Source organism: Pleurodeles waltl, chromosome 3_2 (assembly GCF_031143425.1).
Source record: "Pleurodeles waltl isolate 20211129_DDA chromosome 3_2, aPleWal1.hap1.20221129, whole genome shotgun sequence".
In the NCBI taxonomy this organism is placed as follows: domain Eukaryota; kingdom Metazoa; phylum Chordata; class Amphibia; order Caudata; family Salamandridae; genus Pleurodeles; species Pleurodeles waltl.
The window spans coordinates 70,992,316-71,012,255 of record NC_090441.1 but is presented as its reverse complement, the minus strand read 5'-3'; the positions used below and the strand labels follow the sequence as shown (position 1 = coordinate 71,012,255).

The following is a 19,940-nucleotide window of genomic DNA, read 5'->3' as shown; positions in this document are numbered from 1 at the left end:
TAGAGAGCTTGAGGCCTACATTAGTGTAAATATTTATAAACCTCAAGCTCTGAAGATCTAGTATATTGGATCGAATATCAATTCTATTGATCCTACAGCACCTCTGCATATCTAGGAAAGCAACGGCCTAAACACTAGACCACACTGCACATGTGAAACAGCACATCTTAATTAAAACATCCTACACATAATTGTAGATTTGACATATCCAACAAGGGTCTTCGATGGAACACGCCGCTACCAAAAAAAGAATGTCACTCCTGTGCATTTTATATATATGTTCGGTCTCCCCAAACTGCAGTTAACCAGTCTTATGTGAGATATAAGCAACTTGTGTTGTCAGAGAAAAAAACAAGCATTGGCATAGCCAATAGGTCTCGACTTTGGGACCGTATAAGTGTTTAACCATGCAGTACATTATCCTGGGTGCAGTGCTGCCCGGGATTTTAGAGTTATACAAAAAAAGTGCCAAATAAATAGAACCTCCTCACAGGAGTAGCAGTGAATTTAAAAGCAGCAAGGTGTATGGCAGTGGAAGAGAAAGTGCTGAATAAGTAGTCTGTCAAGGGTGGGACATGGACAGCCCGGATTGGGCTAAAAGCTAGTATCTACAGTATAGTATCTACCATCTGTGTACACACGAAAGAAAGGCCACACAGTGTCTATTATCACAGGTTGATTCAAAACAACTGAGGACCACCTGCACTGCTACAGTGACGAGGGCACAGGATCTTATGGTTACAGAGACACTTCCTGTGTTCTTAGAACATTGGGAAATGGTTATATTTTTTCCATCACTCCAAGGGGCTGGAGGTTGACGTTTTGGAGTGTTCCCTAAAAGTTGATTCAAGCATCACACCCTTAATGATCACTGTCATTGGTGTGGAGTTAGAAGAAACTGAACTATAAAATAATGTGTACCTGCAATAAAGTATTCAATTGATAACTTTCCTTGAGCTTCAGTACAGCCCTGTTTGAAAAGCGCCTCTTTGCTTTAAAGCACATTAATCTGTCCCAAAAATCAAATGCATCCCACAAAACTGATCCCCCAATCATCCTACAATGTAAATATCTCTTGCACCTCTTGCTGCAGGAGCATGTGTTGTGCCCCTGCCCTGCAACTCTTTGGATTTTACTCCAGAATAAAGAAGGGCACAGGGGAAGGGGAGATAAGCGCATTCCAACTGTGTTTCAATCAGAGCAGTAAGTGTCAGGGGACCTACTGCAAGGAAGGAAATGAACCCCTGTCTGCTGTATAAATTTTAAAACAGCAATATGCAGGTTTCAGTGACCTCCCTGCACCAATGGCAGATACACCAGTCTGCTCTAATGACTGCAAACAATGCTGCAATTGTCAGTCAATTCTTGAACACGATGTTGGCAGCAAAAGGGTGATGTCCAACAATCAGATTTTTTATCCCGTTAGGGACTCATGCACACTGCTTAATTGGCATGCTCAAGGGTGACTTATTTGCAAAACAGAGAGTGCAAGGTATTTTTTTTTTTTTTTTAAGGGAAAAAAAGTGCAAGAAAAGTCTAGACAACTAGGGCCAAACTGTCCATAGGCTGTAGGGGCCAAACTGAGTAACGCAAGCAGTGTATCGTGTGATTATGAGAGTTAATGAAAAATGCGCTCATGCAGAACATAAATCAGATGGAGGGGCCAACAAAAATATTCTTAGAAAAGTCACCTGGGAAGGAACTAGGCACACAAAAGGAGCAACATTTAGAAAAATGCACCAATAAAAAGGAAGCATTTAAGACAAGCACAAAGACTGAATGGCACTAGTGGGTGTGGTTAAAGCCCACAGACTGAAACCGCATGTCTTGCAGAAAGCGCATTTGCGCTGCCTTGGCTCGACCTAAACATAAAACTGCACGACAGTAATCCAGAGGGCAGAGTAGGACACTCCAACATCAAAATATACTATCAAGCCTCCAAATTGGGGTACATGATTGAATGGATACAATCAGATAAACACTAGTGCTTTATGACCCAGACTGTTACAGGACTATATACTAACAGGTGCATTTATATATATTATTTTAAAAAATAAATTGTGAAAAGAAGAAACAAAAATGCACCACACACACACTCTTGGGTTTATACTCCTCCCCAAGTCACAAGCAGTGTGACCATAGAGAAGTGGCATAAGGAAGCAGAGAAAGGGAAGCTCAAAACATTCAAGTCTCCCATCACCAGTCTTAGGAAATCTGACTTGCCGGGTCCTTAACGTATTTCAATAACGGGTGTTGATGCAGGAATAATAAGTAGCCTTAATCTAAAATTTAGAAACTGTTCTTCCCGGATATTGAGCTGTTTAAAGCACCAGGGGTGGGGTGGAGTGGACCATGTGGCAGCTTTACATATGTCTGCCATTGGAAGATTACCTAAAAAAGAAAAGCCATGGAAGCACCTTTTGTCCTAGTAGAATGTGCCTTAGGCGTTATTAAAAGTTGTCTTTTTGCTTTAATGTAACATGTTTGGATGCATTTAACAATCCATCTACCTAATCTTTGTTTAGATGTAGGATTTACTTTGTGGTTGCTGAAGAGCAATGAAAAGTGGTTTCATATTTTCTGAACTCTTTCGTTCTATCAACATAGTACATTAGAGCGCTTTTAAGGTCAAGAGTATGAAGAGCTCTTTCAGCAGTTGTCTGGCTGTGGGAAGAAGACTGGCAATTCAACTATTTGGTTAATGTGAAATGGAGAAACTACTTTTGGCAAAAAATTTACATTAGTCCTAAGTACTACTTTGTTTGTGTACTTGGAAAAAAGGTTACTCCAGAGTAAATATTTGTATTTCACTAACTCTTCTTAATGAAGAAACTGCTACTAAGAAAGCAACTTTCCAAGTCAGAAACTGAATATCACATGAATACATGGGCTCAAATGGTGGTCCCATTAATTTTGTGAGCGAGTGCAATATTTAGATTACAAGCAGGAACTGGTGAGGTTCTTGGTGGAATAATACATTTAAGTCCTTCCATAAAGGCTTTAATAACAGGAACTCTAAAGAGGAGAGGTATGTTGTATAGTTTCTAAGTATGCTGATATGGCAGTGTGATGAATTTTATTAGGAGGAGAAAGCTAAATTAGCTTTTTGTAAAAGAAGCAGGTGGCAAACAATATCTTGTATTGATGCTTTAAGTGGGTCTATATTTTTAGGTTGACAGTAGTAAACAAAACGTTTCCACTTGTTAGCATAGCCTTGCCTGGTTGTAGGTTTGCGTGTTTGTTTTAGAACTTCCATACATTCTAATGGAAGTTGTAAGTATTCAAATTATGACTTTAGGAGCCAAACTGCTAAGTTGGGAACACTGGGATTGGGATGCCTGATTTGACCTTTGCTTTGTGTTATCAAACCAGGTCTGTATGGTATACAACACTTCTAGATCTGTCAGTAGTACCTCAACGCAAACTTCCAATGTTGCCGTGCCCATGTGGGGGCTTATGAGTATCATGTTAGAGAGGTGTGACACAGTTTGTTGACCAGAAATGGAATTAGCGGGGAGGGGGAAGGTGTAAGCAAATATACCTGACCAGTTGATCCACAGAGCATTGCCCTTGGACACAGAGTGTGGGTGTCAGGATGCAAGTTGGCATTTTGCGTTTTTGCTTGTTGCGAATAGGTCTATTTCTGGTGTCCCCCACATTCAAAAGTACTGTTGACATACCAGAGTGAATCTCCCATTCATGAACCGGTTGCTGTGTCATGCTTAGTAGGTACGCTAGCTGACTGTGTATCCCTGGGATGTATTCTGCTAGCAAGTAAATAGGATTGTGAATTGGCCATTTCCAAATTTTTTGGGCTAGAAGGGACAGTTGAGATGAATGTGTTCCTCCTGGTTTCTTCAGGTATTACATTGTTGTCATATTATCTGTTTTTGTTAAGACTAGTTTGTGCTTGAGAAGGTGTTGAAAATCTTTAAGGGCAAGGAACACAGCTAACAATTCTAAATTGTTTATGTGATAAGTTAACTGTATTGAATTCCATCCCCCTTGTATGGTAAGGTGGTTGAGGTGAGCTCCCTCATTGATGCATCTGTTATTGTGGTCTGAGGCACAGGGTCCTGAAATGACCGCCCCTTTAAATTGTTGCGATTCCACCATTGAAGAGATGTGTGTTTGGCAGTCTAACATTAGATCTTGCAATTGATCCTGTGCTTGAGACCATTGCTGTGAGAGGCACTGTTGTAGTGTTCTCATGTTTAATCTTGCAGGCAGTACTATTGCTATGAAGGATGCCATCATTTCCAATAGTTTCATAATAAACCTTACAGTGTAATGTTGATTTGGCTGTATATGTGATAAGATTTTGAAAAGCTTGAATCCTTTGTGTATTTGGATAGGCTAAGGCTTTCTGGGTATTGAGAACAGCACCTAGGTAGGGTTGAACCTGTGCTGGTTGAAGGTGCGATTTTTGGTAATTGATTCGGAACCCTAATGTGTGTGGGGTTTCTATTCTGTATTGAATGTGTTGACACTGTAAAATATTGCTTGATTTTATTAGCCAATTGCCTAGATAAGGAAATACATGTATGGGTTGTCTTCTTAGATAAGCTACTACTACTTGGAGCTGTTATGCCATATGGAAGAACTTTGAATTGGTAGTGGTTTCCCGCTATTACAAACCGTAGGTATTGTCGATGAGCAGGATGAATGGGGATATGAAAATATGCATCTTTGAGATCCAATGCAGTCATGTAATCTTGTTTTTGCAGTAGTGGAATGCCGTCCTGAAAGTTACAATGTGAAAGTTTTCTGACATGATATATAGATTTAGTGGTCTGAGATCTAGAATGGGTCTGAGTGCCATCTTTTTGGGTATGAGGAAGTATAGTGAATATACCCCTGTTCAGTGTTGAGATTTTGGAACAAATTCTATTGCTTCTTAGTATTAGTGATTGTACTGCTTGTTGTAACATAACGTTGTGTTCCGGAGACAACCTGTGATAACAAGGGGGAATGTTTGGAGAAGTAGAAATGAGTTCTAGGCAGTAACCATTGCAGATAATTGAAAGTACCCATTGGTCGGTCGTGGTATTTTGCCATTGGGATTGGAACTGCTGCAGTCTGCCCCCCACAGGAGATGTGTGGGGTTGTGGTATACTGAGGAAGTCACTGTTTTGAGGGAGTGGCGACACTCAGGCTTGAAATTTGTCTCTGGCTCTGAAGTGTTGACCTCTATAGGAGCCTCTAAATGGTCCTCTCTGGTATTGCTCTTGACCTTTTAGGCTGTGAGGGGGAAGCATCTGCGGATTGGGGCTTGAAACTTCCTCTAAATTGCTGTTTACAAAAGGAACTTCTATAGTGTAGTGTATAGAGCTCCCATAGCTTTTGCAGTGTCAGATTCTTTCCTGAGCTTTTCAATAGTTGTGTCAACCTCAGGTCCAAATAGGTGTTTATCAAATGGCATATTGAGCACTGCTTGTTGGATTTCTGGTTTGAAACCAGGAGATATTAACCATGCATGCCTATGTATGGTTATGCTAGTGTTTAGCTGCTGTAGCGGCAGCATCAAGAACAGATCTTATTTGGTTGTTGCTAACTGCCTAACCTTGAACGATTTGGTGAGCTCTTTTTTTGATGTTCTTCTGGCAGGTGTTGTAAGAATTCCTGCATTTCGTCCCAGTGTGCCCGGTCATATCTCGCTAGTAGGGCTTGTGACTGGGCAATGCGCCACTGGTTAGCTGCCTGTGTAGCTACCCTCTTACCAGAAGCATCAAACTTTCTGCTTTGTCAGGAGGGCTGGGGGGGGGGTATCCCCTGAAGACTGACTATTGGTCCTTTTCCTATCAGCACCGATGACAGTTTTGGCTCCGAAGCTGGTTGTTGAACTTCGACTCCGAAGAGTGTGGACGTCGGCTCGGCTGTGGAGCTTTTAATAGATTTACTCGACTCTGGCATCAAAACGGGTGTGGCCTTTTTCGGCGCCGAACCTGAAGGTTGGTCGCTGGCGATTTTCATTCGGGTGGAAGCATGGCTCTCTGGCAGTGGAGCAGCCAAGGCCTTAACAGGTCTCTTGAAAGTGGGTGTAGGGGCACTTGTACTCACATACTGAGCCACAGTGATTGATTGGCTATCTTCGTCCGATTCTGCTTCAGAGTCAGTATCCTGGATCGAAAACACCGTCTGTGCCTGTTCTTCTATGGTGTCAATGTACTCTGTATGTTTTGACGCCATTTCGAGTCTCCTTGCACTCCAGTCATACAGTGTCTTTTTTTACCAGAACGACAGACAAGCTTCACAGTCTTCTTCTCGGTGCTCGGGAGAGAGACAGAGATTACATACCACGTGTTGATCTGTATACGGGAATTTTGCGTGGCATAGAGGACAGAATCAGAATGTAGTCCGATCCATCAGGCTCTGGCGTGGTAGGCCTGAACAGGCAAGAGTTGGGCGTACGCGGCCAAAAGGGTGTTTTTTGGTTTTCGGCTGTACTATCAGCTCGATTACAGATTGAAACACGTGCGAAACAATACAGACAGTGAAATAGAGTTATTATAAAGTTTCCGAATCAAAAGTCTCAGAGCAAGAGGAAACGCGTCCAAACCAGACAGCGGAAATAAAACAAAGGAGTTGATGCCCATGCACACTTTCACTGAAGGGAGGAGTCATTCGATCCCATGACTCGGAGAAAAGAAAAAAAAAAAAAAGACTTATTCGAAGAAAAACAACTTGTAACACTGAGCCCAACACTAGATGGCGGACTATGCATAGCATGTGTATCTGCAGCTACACATGCCACCGACATACATATATACACACTATATATATATATATATATATATATATATATACACATACACACACACACACACACACACACACACGCAATACTGCAAGACCACAAACTCTATACAAACCACTGCCTAACTAGAAACCGAAGCAGAGAAATCATAAAGTACACATAATGAGTGATGGGGAACGGGTGAGAATGGAGGATGAGCTAAAGTTGGTTTTGCTGGGCACATTGCATCTTTTGACAGTTAATTGTAGACGGGCATGAGTGTTATAGTTGCATATTTTAAAAACATGTGAACCTAAAACATTAATGCATGGGCTAGAAATAATACTCACCTGGAGGTAAAGGTACCTCAGGTACTTACTATGTAAGGAATCCAGATAACACAGAATGTAAAGTAATGACCGATATTCACTGTATACGGCCTACAGATAACCCATTTTTACCTCCAAACGTTAGCCTGTTTTCACTGGTATTGGTGGATCCAAATGCAAATGTTGCGTTGTGGTTTGGGGTGCTCATCACACTTGAAGCCATAGGAGCAGATCCAAAAACGGAAGTGTTTGTCGGTGCTGCATTCTGTCCAGATCCAAAGTTAAACCCACTGACTGAAGGAGCTGTACTGGTGCTGTGTGTCCCCAGTCCAAAGGCAGAGCTTGTGTTGCCTGGCTGACTAGATGTAGGAAATCCAAACTGAGGTTGAGCTGCACTTCCAAACACAGAGCCACTTGTGGTCTGAGGCATGCCAGAACCAAACCCAGGGGCTGGAATGCTAGTAGATTGGCCCAAGGATAAAACAGGCTTAGCAGCACCAAATGACAACTGGGTGTTGCCAGCTGTACCAAAGGAGGTCTGTGAATTAGCCCCAAAAGCAGGTTGATTTGTTCCTGCGAATGCTGGCTGAGCTGGTTGTTGAGTTGATGATCCAAAATTGAAAGGAGAGGGAGTACTACCAAAAGTCATATTAGCTGGCTTAGTTGTTGACGGGTGGGCTGTTTGGCCAGTGGTGTAAGAAGGATTTGGGTTCATAGTGAAGGAAGATGATCCACTACTGAAGAAAGAGGCAGATGAACCAAATGTGGTGGGCTGGCTAGTGTTTGCAGTGGTGGATACAGTGGCAGGACCACCACCAAAAATAAAGCCACTTGCTACTGGCGCAGTAACAGAAGGGGCCTGGCCAAAAGTGGTCACCACTGGTTGCGCAGATGTTGCAGAGACTGTACCAGTGGAGGATGTTGGCTTGCTGAATTGAAATATGGAGTTTGTCCCAAAAGCACCAGCTGCAGTGGTGGTGGTGGTGTTTGAAGCTGCAACAGTGAACTGGAACGGCTGCACTGCAGTGGTGGCGACAGTGCTGCTGGGCACATTAGCAGCAGCTTGAAGTCCAAAAGCAAATGATGGTTTAGGACCAGGTTCTGCAAAGGAACCAGCTGTAGAGGATGCAGTTGTAGAAGAGGCACTTTTAGCAAGCTCTGTGAATATGGAGCTGGAAGCTGTGGGAACTGCAGTCTGAGCTGAAGTGACTGCAGTACCAATACTCTGACCGAAGGAGAAAGGAGCACTAGAGCTAGCTGAAACAGGGGCAGGGTTGGTTAAATTCCCAAAGATTGGTTTGAAAGTGGCAGTGCTTGGCGCTACTGTGCACGTGCTTGCAGATGAGGTGGTGCTATCCACTTTTGGCTGTGTCCCAAATACTGGTTTGAAAGTGGGCGTTTCAGTGATGCCAGTGGGTTGTGGAGCACTGACAGATTCTTCACTTGGCTTCTCCAGCAAGAGCCTCATCAGAGGAGAAGGCTTTGATAGTTCTGTACTCCTAGAGGGGCTGCTGACAGCTGGCATAGCCACAGAGACAGTGGTTTGAGAGGTAGCACTAGACTGTGCCCCAGAGGATAACTCTCCAAAATTAGAAGATACACTCCAAGTAGCCACAGGTTTGGATTCAGATTGTGTTTTGGGGAAGGCACTGGAAACCACAGAAAAGATGGGAGCAGATGCAGCTGCTGGAACCGCAGCAATGGCTGGTTCTGTAACGAGAATAAAGATTAATGAGCAACAGTAGCCCCATAAGCATTATCACCAAGGAATTTACAAACCAAATGTAAAACCCCACCCAAAAACAAATTAGAAAGTGGGAATGGAAGGGAAATGGCAAACCGCAGAAGGAGGGGAGGGGGAGGGGGAGAGAAAGAGGGAGAGGGAGAGGGAGAGGGAGAGGGAGAGGGAGAGAGAGAAAAAAAAAAAAAAAAAAACACACATTTGCATGATTGGTTTATTCCACACTCCTTCAAATGCTCAAGATGTTGAGCTGACCAGCCCTTGTTGTCCAACCCTTAAAATGCATCCTTCGAAAACCCCTCAGACACCAAGGAAAACGAATATTTCATCTTTGGAAAATCAAATGTATAGACAGTCCCCACTCAACCAAGTCACAAAATCAAGCCTATTTATTACTGCAGCTTTCTATTTGACAAGTTGAGACAACAAACCACTGCATTTTAAACCTTGAGCACCCTCTAGTGCAGAGACTAGTTCACTTTCTCTACATTATGGCCGCAGTAAGTTGGTGGGTGTGGGGTTCAGTTGTCAAGACCGAGGAGAGGAAGGGTACCTGTCCTCAGAACCCCAAAGGAAGGGAAAAGCCCAGCCCTACCCCAACCAAACTTGCAGCTGCCTGGAGCTTTTCAGCCACACCTTGTCCAGCCAGAAATATATGTTAACCCACTTCAGCCACTAAACATTTACTTAATTCACATTTTGCTATGTCCACAACATTTAGGAGGAGTCTCTGGTGGATCGGAACAAAATGTGCATGGCAGAGTAAGTGATCAGTGGCCCAGGTTTCGTCGCCCACTGAACCATGATGTGTGCAGAAGCAAAAATGTGAACGGCTGAATAACGGATCAGTGGCTGAAGTGGCCTAAAACAGCTCTACGCTGTGGTGGGCAGAAGTAGAGGGGCATATGGTGTACATTTTCAACTGCATTACAAGCCACCTGCATTGTGCTCTTTCGCAAGGAGCACGTTGTTTCACAAAGAAGATCCTTCTGGCATAAAGGATAACTACACTGTGTCGCAACTTGAAGTAAATATCTTTTCTACTAGATTCTTTAGAGATGTTCTTCTCATTGGAGCATGGAAACACTATTACACGCACATTCTTGAATTCTTTCAGTTCATAGTGCACACTGTGCATTAATTTGTACATGTTTCCCAGAAACCAACTCAAATAATGGAGGACAGATTTGGGCAGGATCCGATACTGAGACAGAATCTGAAGGAGAGGTTAAGAGAGCAGAATATGGAAGTGATTTTTGCAGTAGAGTTTTCAGCTTAGGACTCATCTTCAAGTGATTCCAAGGAACATGCCCATGGTAGTTGTGTTGCATCTACGCAAGTACAATCTGTGAAGCCGAGAGCAAGTGACAGGGTAGCCCAATCCAGAGTGCAAGCACGTATCCCACTAAGCCAAAGCACTGCACTCACTGGCAGCCTCCTAATTTAATTTGCCCACAAATTTCCCCATTCACTGCAGATATTGATATGAATGCTAAGGTCTATGCTGCAGTTTTCTCAATATGGACTACTCCCAAAACTTCCTTGAGGAAAACGTGCATCAAACTGTTTACGGGGAAGCATGGAGGCAGTGTGGGGCCTCTAGGGCATACCTATATACTCCCCACTTCACTTGGGGCGTTAAAATAAAAATGCAAAGCCTAATGCTCAACATGGGAGTAGTGCACAAATTAACCATACGGTCCTACTGGACTCCTGGTAAGGTTTGAGCAATACCCACCTTTAAACCACAAACGAACAGTCAAATTTCAAAATTTTAGAGCATATGCTGCTTTTCAATGATAATTCTGATGCATTGCCCCAGGATCACCAAGATCATGACAGGCTGCTCAAAAGTCAGCCTGTCACAGAAAACCTGTCTACCAAGTTTCCAGACATTAATACTCCTTCAAAGTGCTATTCAATGACACATGACCCATTACATTATCAGCTGCGTAGCTTCTAACACTCTCCTATCTAACTTGGAAAGGACTGTAATCCCTCCACCAGCTCCCCCCACCCCCAGTTCATAAAAGCACTAAGATGTTGAGAAAATCATATCAAAGCATTCCTTTAAAGAAAAGTGGGTATCTTATGTGATATTGAACAGGTTAGCTCAATGGCATCTGAGTTTAAAACAAAAAACAAAATAATTTAAAAATTGCCAAGGGGTGTTAAAAAAAAAAAAAAAGAAAAAAAAAAAAGTTAAAATATTATGCAACATGCATTTGTGGCTGGAACATATCTGTACAATTAGTGCCCTACAAGGTAACAAGGCAAGCAATAAACAACCCCATTCTTACACTGATCATGCCACCCCTGAATAGCAAACTACATCAAGTACTTTGATGTGTTATCAATCCCATCACAAAAACCTTCATCCTATTTCTGCACCACTATCCAAAAAACATAAGATGCTTGGAGGCACTGGACTTCAAGTTCAAGAAAATTGACACTACACAAATGTTTACTATCAATTTCATTAACTTCCATACATTTCCTTGGCTGAATACATTTCATAACATCAAAAACTTGTAACTAGATACCAAGATCATTGCAATCACAATACTAAGCAAGATCAACTTATCTTTAACAGTACAGATCTTCAGCTTGTCTTATGGCAAAACAGATGCAACAGAAGTGAAGTTAAAGGCTGGTGCCCTGTTCAGTTGTGTAAAAGAAATTAAACTGTACTCATTTAACCAAATCTTGTGAGGCTCTGTCACACAAGAATAAATAAATGGCGAATCTTACGCAGCAGCAGACTAAAGAAATATAGAACCCAAACATCTATGTATCACTGGAAGTGCATTGGCAAAGTCTGATGTGTGGCCATCTTATGCCCTCTGAAGTTCTGGTTACCCCAAAGAGTATTACACTCCTGCCATGCGTCACCTGTAGTAGCAGCTGGCTTCTGCATCTCTTTCGAAATTTCCAATGATTTATTTGCTCCAACTGAAGATGCAGTAGTCGCACTAGTTTCAACAGTAAAGGCAAGAGATAGTCTGCTTGTCATCGTTTCTGTGGTACTGCTGGAAGAAGGTGCTGCAGAATAGAGAATAATAAGCAAACAATTAGAATATACTACTAGACAGGAGTCTACCAGGATTGAGGAGTGTTAGACCACTCCAAATTGTTTAATTCCATGCTACCTCCAGGTTTTCAAAGCACGAACTAAGCAGACTAAGCAGAGTGCGTGGTTTTAGACCGACCCCACCTAAACAGGCAACATGTATTGTTTTGGTGCAAGTCTACATGAACCTTAATCCTACTGCAAGCAATGGGATGGCAAAAGCAGAAACTAAAATTGGGTGTTTAACCTAAGCCTTAAAAATCCACATGCTTGTCTAAACGCACAAGTTAGAAATACAAAAATAATACAGTTAGCCAACATGTACTCTAAGCTGTCCAGAAAGGGTGTATCTGTATTAGTCCGAGTATCAGTTTGTTAGGCCTCCACTTTAGTAGTATTTGTACCCAGCAAGATTACAAAAGGTTAAGCTTCAAGAAGCCGATGGACCACAGTAGCCATAACTTCCTCTGATATTATGAGCCAATACAGGACAAAGCCGGGAACTTCTGAAGAAGGCAATGGGAAAGTACAGGATTCCTTAGTATTAATAGGCTTTAAAAGGAATTCAAAGGAAGCAAGGAAGGACCCGTGTTCCAGTGCAACTTAAATAACAAGGAGTGAGGTGGGGCAGAATACTGGCTGGTAGGGACAATTCCGTAGCATGATGGATCACTATTTTTAATGCCAAAAGTTTGATCTTGCAAAGAGACAGCACAACTAGAGTGCTTCCCTTTTAAGGGTCATGTACAACTGAGGTTATGGGTTCAGAATAGATCTGAAATTGATAGCAGTGGTCAGATGTGTGTTTGACAGGTTACTTTTGATCCGAGACGCAATGTTTCCTCTCCTTGGTGCCTTTTCAATTCTTACATTTCTGCTACTTCTGAATGGTAAGGGTTTAAGCTACTCGCAAGACCTGTGCTACAGGGATTAAGAGGACTTCACACCAAAAGCATGCCTGAGCCACTGGATCCCTTCACCTGCCCATTATGAACATGCAATGCTGTAAATAATTGCCTATGGGTGCCAGATTGCGTGTGCCATCTCTTACCACTTGGTTCTTCCTCCAAGGCTTTATTAATGTATTGCAATGCTGCTTTTTTCTCAGCATCGAGGTCTTCTGCAGTTACACTGTAGCCCAGCTGTGGAGGGGGTGGCTGCAAAACAAAAATATAAAGTTAATACAGAACTGATGCTCTGCCATTATAGAAGAAACTTTACGGCTACTATACCATCTTTGTTCAGTAATACATTTTATATAAAGACAAAACTCAGTTTGAGAAAAACATTAACATACTATGCAACATTCTAGCACACATTTAAATTAAAACAAATACTGAACAGAAAGAAGGTGAGGATGCCTCAGGCAGAACTCCAGTCTCTACAGAATAATGTTTTCAGGTAGTATCTTTAAACCACAAATGTGACCACTTGAAAAATAGGCCATCAGCTGATAGGACAAAGCCAAAACAAAATTTAGTGGCCTCTACAGATGAAATCCTTATGCTGAGATTAAGTGAATGTTTTCCTCCAAAATGTAAGCTTTTAAACTACACCTGGCAATCTCTAGCAGGGATAATACAACTTAAGGACTAGTCATGACTAGTGAGGAGGAGGAGGAGGAGGAAGAGGAGGCGGAGGGGCGCGAGTAGCAGGTATACTGCTACAGGTTATATATTTCTAAATAGAAAGGTACAAAAATGTTGTTCCATTTAAAAAAGCTAAAAAAAAATAAAATAAAAAAAATTGGAAATTATTTTTCGAAGCGGAACTGTCAAGGTTGATTTAACCGAATACACCACCTTAGTGCCTTTCCATTTTTCAAAGTTCTTAAACTAATTTAAGGCAGTTATACATTTTCGCTAGTTTAAGGCAGTCTATTTAGTCAACCATCCTAAACTAGGAAGACTCCTGTGCCCTATTCGGCACTATCCTGCCTACTGACCATTTTAAAAATCAGATCTGCTTTATGCAAGGCAAAGTGAATTCTCTAAATCAGAATTTAGAAATAAGAAAATGAAAATGGAAGACAACACAAACAGTGAAGCTATCACTGCGGAAACAGACTAAGGGGTTATACTATTAGAATCTGGCTGCACAGAGCACTTGCTTGCAATGTGCTGCATACCCCTTACAGCCAAGGGCCCAGAAAGGCACAGCCTCAGTCACTGTTCAATTCTGAAGCTAAATGAGACAAGCCGGCTTCATGGTTGGAATACACTGCTTTAGCAGGGCTGCTAACAGCAAAGCAGGTTAGCCCTGTGTGCACTCTTCACCAGGGCAGAGAGACTAGACGACAGAGCCCCACAAGCCATAAATTTAACAGCGTCTACAGAAGGGACATCTTAGCAGCCATAAGGAACTCCTACATATTTTCACTGTGGGAAAGTCCTCCACAAAGTCTCTTCCCAGTCCACAGACCTGTTACTAATGCAGTCAAGGAATAAGTTAGGGGGGAAAAAAAAAAAAAGTCAAAGATGAACATGGACATCAACCACAGCAACTCTGTGATGAGATTGTTGTAGGACAGTGCCTCTTTTTGACATGGTCCCACCCCCAATACTTTTTTCCTGGTATCGGATGTGATTGCAACTGAAGGTGCATTGGGTCCCTGCTAACCAGGTCCCCAGTGCCAGATCGCTTCCAAAAAACTGCCCAATTGTCTCCTGAATTGGCGAAACCTTTGGCACCCTCTGTAAGTCCCTTGTAAACGGTACCCCTGGTGCCTATGGTGCGAAAAAGGGTCCCCATGGGCTGTAGCACAAATTGTGGGAACCGAAGGGACCCTTCAAGTACATGACAGGCTGCCATTGCAGGCTCCATGCCTTGGTGCAGACATTAGTGGAAACACAACAACATGGCACACAGCCTGTGTGCCATGTTCCCCAACACTGCATGTCATAAGTAAGTCGGACCCCTAGCAAGGGTTACAACCCTAAGGCAAAGTGCATTATATTACATGTGAGGGTATATCTGCACGAGCTCCTGCTAGGTCTTGGTCGATCGTCAGACATATTAAGCAACTAGGGAAGGTATTTTAAACGCAGGTGCTGTACACTGGTCAATACAAGTCTGGCAGCTACATGATGGCTTCACTGAAGATAGGGACGTTTGGTATCAAACATCTCGTATTAGTGAACCCACACTGATGCCAGTGTTGTCTTTACCAACACAGGCCCCCAGAGGGCAACCTTAAAGGTGGCCCCTCAAGCCCTACCTGCCTCTTGTGAGCTCGTTGACCAGTTTCTGTGAGCCTGGCACCAGAGACACCGTTCTGGACCCCTAGTTTGAGAGCACTCTGCTCTCAGGAGGACCAGAACAAAAAGCTTGTACGGGAAGAGGGTGTAACACCCTCTCCCACAGGAGGGCCTGCTGATTAGCCTTCCTGAGGCAGCAAGCATCAAAGGGCTGCTGCTTTTGAAATGCAAATCTGTCTCCCCTCCGCACCCCTACTCAGTTTTTCTTTTTCCTCCCATAGGAAAACACAGCAGAACTCCAAGTCCACTTTTTAAAATGAAAAAACAAAATGCCCATTTAATGACACTTACCTGATCGACAAATGCTTAAATTACATCTACTATTGAAAGATAGGGAACTACTTGTAACTAAAATTGTGTTGATCATGTTATCTGCACCCCCTCCAAGACAGCCAGAACTCTCAGACCCAACACTGACGCCATGTGACCTGTAGGTCTCGTTTGACCTAAACAATGGCTGGCGAATGGCAAAATGAGTCAAATGTTGATGGTCCTTCCATGCCATCAGATGAAATTCTGAAATGAACTTGTGGTATTAGCATTAGCCCATTTCAACTTCGGCAAAAGTATGCATGGGGTCCCCAAGACGTAGTCCACAACAACTTCAAAGAAGGGACCAGATTACCTATAGTTTAGTAACAACCTTTTATTATCACCACGTTAGAAGCATGCAGACATAAATTAATGCTATACCATGATCAGTGGATCCCTGCGTCTCAAAGCCAGGAGCTGCATCTTACGCTTCCGTTTCCCATCACTGCTGGGAGAGGTAAACACATTCATAGAATTTGGCTTCTCCACAAGGATTGGCAGGTCTGCAACGATACAAAACTAAAATTGTTCTAAGGGTACACAGCAAAGCTGGTCAACAAAATGAAAAAAGGGAGGTTCAAGTGGATCATAATTCTAATGCTTAATACATTTTAAGTCGCTAGTACCTATTCCTATGCCAAGTCGTTCAGGTACATCAAAGTCAAGTCCAGTCAGTAGTGTGAATCTCCCATTAAAAATACATCAATAGTTGCATATGCTTCAGGCACAAGCAAATTCCTCCCAACAGGGAAACGTGCCATCTTCTCACATCACTAAACGTGGTTTGTCCCAATGTGAGTCTTACATGGTGCTGCAAAAACATAGGTAATGCAACACTACTAAACCCAAATCGTTCATAGCTGGTATACACAAGTACATTTTTTTTATTTTATTTTTTAAATCAAAGACGACCAATTACTCAGTGGCAACCATCCAGTGACAACTGCACCCTCCCGCACCCCACCCCAACCTCCGAGCACTTCATGGAGGTGCTCACCTTTTCCAGTTTGCAGCTCCTTTCCATCCGACTTTGGAGTACTAGCATTTGACTGCTGCAATGCATCTTCCCTGTGGGAGAAGATAATTAATTTTAAAAAATTCACAGATCCAAAACTACACCCCAGCCAGTTACATTTCTACAGTTGCTGTTTTTGTGACTCTTCAACTCAAGATCTCAAGTCACCTTACTTATGAAAGCTCCCCCAAAAAGATGTTCAAGAGATATGTTGGTAAGGCACCAAGACAGTCCTCAGTGCACTACTAGTTTTATCAGCCAAGAGACACGCAACGCTTGAAACACCAAATAACAGATAAAGGAACAAGGCTTGCGTGAACGCAGAGAACAAATGGAAAGATGTACAGATTGGTCCCTAGGCTTCACCTGGTTTTCTTGGCGGGCCGCTCTGGTGTCTGCGACCGGGAAGATGAAGGACTGGACAACGGTGATGTACTTGGCCCACTTCTCGAGGTCTTTATTAAAAGAAAAAAAAATAGTTTTAAGAAGCTCCTGACACACAATAGGTTTTCACTCAATTTTTGACAGGACATAGTCCTCCATTAGTACAATATTCTCATTCACAGATTGAGTACCGGCATAACTTAAAATGTACAAGTCACACCCATCAACAAAAAAACAAACAACAAAAACAAAAAACAAACAAAAAAAACAATCTGAAATGCTGAATCTACAGGCCCCATCACAGGTCTCACACAGCTGCTTGCATTCCAAAGATTCCATCACCTAGACAACAATCCAAAATTAGTCTGCCCACCTAGAGCACTGGTACTCACAAACATTTTCCCCCAAGAGCTACAAAGTTTGGTTTGTGATGTGACTGACGGCAGCGTTGATTCTTTGAGGGGTGAAATGGCTGAATTTATGATTTGAAAACTATTACTTAAAAAAAAAAATAGAAACTCCTTATTGCGGTCATAAACTGATGTACTAGGGTGAAACGTCTCTGAATGTTAATGAAATACTGGCTATATATATATATATATATATATATATATAAAAAATATATGTCACTTACACAGTGCACATCTGTTCGTGGCATGAGACGCTACAGATTCACATGCTGTGCACTGTTCCTGCCATCTAGTTTTGGGCTCGGAGTGTTACAAGTTGTTTTTCTTCGAAGAAGTCTTTTCAAGTCACGGGATCGAGTGACTCCTCCCTTTCGGCTCCATTGCGCATGGGCGTCGACTCCATCTTAGATTGTTTTCCCCGCATAGGGTGAGGTATGAGTTGGTAAAGTGAGGATACTAGAGGTGCCCATGCATTGGAGTAGAAATGTATGTACATAGTGTGTAGTAAAACATATTTACAATTTTCATGCAACTAAAAAACGGCTACAGGCTCCCGGGGAGGTGTGAGGGTGCATGTGAATCTGCAGCGTTTCATGCCACGAACAGATGTACACTGGGTAAGTGACATTTTCCGTTCAATGGCATATGTAGCTGCAGATACACATGCTGTTCATAGACTACAAAGCAGTAATCCCCCCAAAAGCGGTGGTCAGCCTATAGGAGTTGAAGTTATCTGAAATAATGTTCTTAATACAGCCTGTCCTACTGTGGCTTGTTGTGTTGCTAACACATCTACACAGTAATGCTTAGTAAATGTATGAGGCGTAGACCAGGTGGCTACCTTACAAATTTCTGTCATTGGTATATTACCAAGAAAAGCCTTTGTGGCGCCCTTCTTTCTAGTGGAGTGTGCCCTTGGTGTAATGGGTAATTCTCTTTTAGCTTTAAGGTAACAGGTTTGAATGCATTTAACTATCCATCTGGCAATGCCTTGTTTGGATATAGGGTTACCTGCTTGAGGGATTTGGAAAGCTACGAACAATTGTTTTACGAAATTGTTTCGTTCTGTCAATGTAATACATTAGTGCTCTTTTTATGTCTAATGTATGCACTGCCCTTTTAGCTACGGAGTCTGGTTGTGGAAAGAAGACTGGGAGTTCCACAGTTTGGTTTAGATGGAATGGTGATATGACTTTTGGTTAAAAAAAATTGATTTGTACGGAGAACCACTTTATGTATTTGAATAAAGGGTTCTTGAATAGTAAATGCTTGTATTTCACTAACTCTTCGAAGAGATGTGATGGCTATTAGAAAGGCTACTTTCCAAGTTAGAAATTGGATTTGACAAGAATGCATGGGTTCAAATGGTGGGCCCATAAGTCGTGTTAATACAATATTAAGATTCCACGAAGGTACTGGTGGTGTCCTTGGGGGCATGATTCTTTTTAGTCCTTCCATAAAGGCTTTAATAACTGGGATTCTAAAAAGCGATGTATGTTTAATCTTCAGATATTGCAGTGAGATGGATTTTAATGGAAGAGAAAGCTAGATTTGACTTTTGTAAGTGTAGTAAATAACTTACAATGTTTTGTGTGGAGGCGTCTAGTGGCATAATTTAATTAGCCTAACACTAGCAAACAAATCTTCCATTTGTTTGCGTAACAATGTCTTGTGGGTTTTCTTGCTTGTTTAATGACCTCCATACACTCTTTTGAAAGCTTTAAATATCTGAATTCTAAGACTTCAGGAGCCAGATTGCTGGATTCGGGTGTCTGATCTGTTGTTTTTGTTGGGTCAACAGATCTGGTCTGTTTGGTAGTTTGATGTGGGGTACTACTGATAAGTCCAACAGTGTTGTGTACCACGGTTGGCGAGCCATGTTGGTGCTATAAGTATTAGTTTGAGTTTGTTGACCAGCTAAGGAATGAGCGGGAGAGGGGGAAAAGCGTAAACAAATATACCTGACCCGCTGATCCATAGAGCATTGCCCTTGGACGGAGGGTGTGGATACCTGGACGCAAAGTTTTGGCATTTTGCGCTTTCTTTTGTTGAAAATAGATCTATGTTTGGTGTCCCCCAGCTGTAGAAGTGATCCTGTAGGATCTGGGGATGTATTTCCCATTCGTGAGTTTGTTGATGTCGACTGAGATGCTCGGCTAACTGATTTTGAATGCCTGGTATGTATCGTGCTATTAGGCGAATGTTGGTGTGAATTGCCCAATGCCAAATTTTTTGTGCTAAGAGACACAGCTGTGACGAGTGCCCCCCCCCTGTTTGTTTAGATAATACATTGTTGTCATAATCTGTCTTGACAAGAATGTGTTTGTGGGCTAGCAGTGGTTGAAACGCTTTTAATGCTAGAAATACCGCTAGCAGTTCCAAGTGATTTATGTGAAGTAGTCTTTGTTGATTGTCCCATTGACCTTGTATGCTGTGATTGTTGAGGTGTGCTCCCCACCCAACCATGGAAGCGTCTGTTGTGATAATGGCGTGAGGCACTGGGTCTTGAAAATCATTCATTTTTTTTTTAAACTACTTTGTTTAAATTTACAGGGTTCCACCATTGAAGCGAAGAGTGTGTTTGGCGGTCTATCAACACTAGATCTTGTAGTTGACCCTGTGCTTGCGTCCATTGTTTTGCTAGGCACTGTTGTAAGGGCCGCATGAGTAGTCTTGCGTTTGGGAC

The 19,940-nt window shown here is 42.4% G+C and overlaps 1 protein-coding gene across 2 annotated transcripts in view; it reads right to left on the bottom strand.

The window, feature by feature from the left end:
• LOC138286477 (nuclear envelope pore membrane protein POM 121-like) overlaps positions 1-19,940 on the bottom strand; it is a 114,183-nt gene that overhangs the window by 78,587 nt on the left and 15,656 nt on the right. For both annotated transcript variants that reach the window (XM_069226773.1, XM_069226772.1), the window contains exons 6-11: positions 16,827-16,915; positions 16,443-16,513; positions 15,827-15,948; positions 12,928-13,033; positions 11,699-11,848; positions 7,198-8,775 (exon numbers count right to left, since the gene is read on the bottom strand). In XM_069226773.1, the coding sequence (XP_069082874.1) occupies positions 7,198-8,775; positions 11,699-11,848; positions 12,928-13,033; positions 15,827-15,948; positions 16,443-16,513; positions 16,827-16,915 (2,116 nt within the window). The remainder of the gene's footprint in view (positions 1-7,197; positions 8,776-11,698; positions 11,849-12,927; positions 13,034-15,826; positions 15,949-16,442; positions 16,514-16,826; positions 16,916-19,940) is intronic.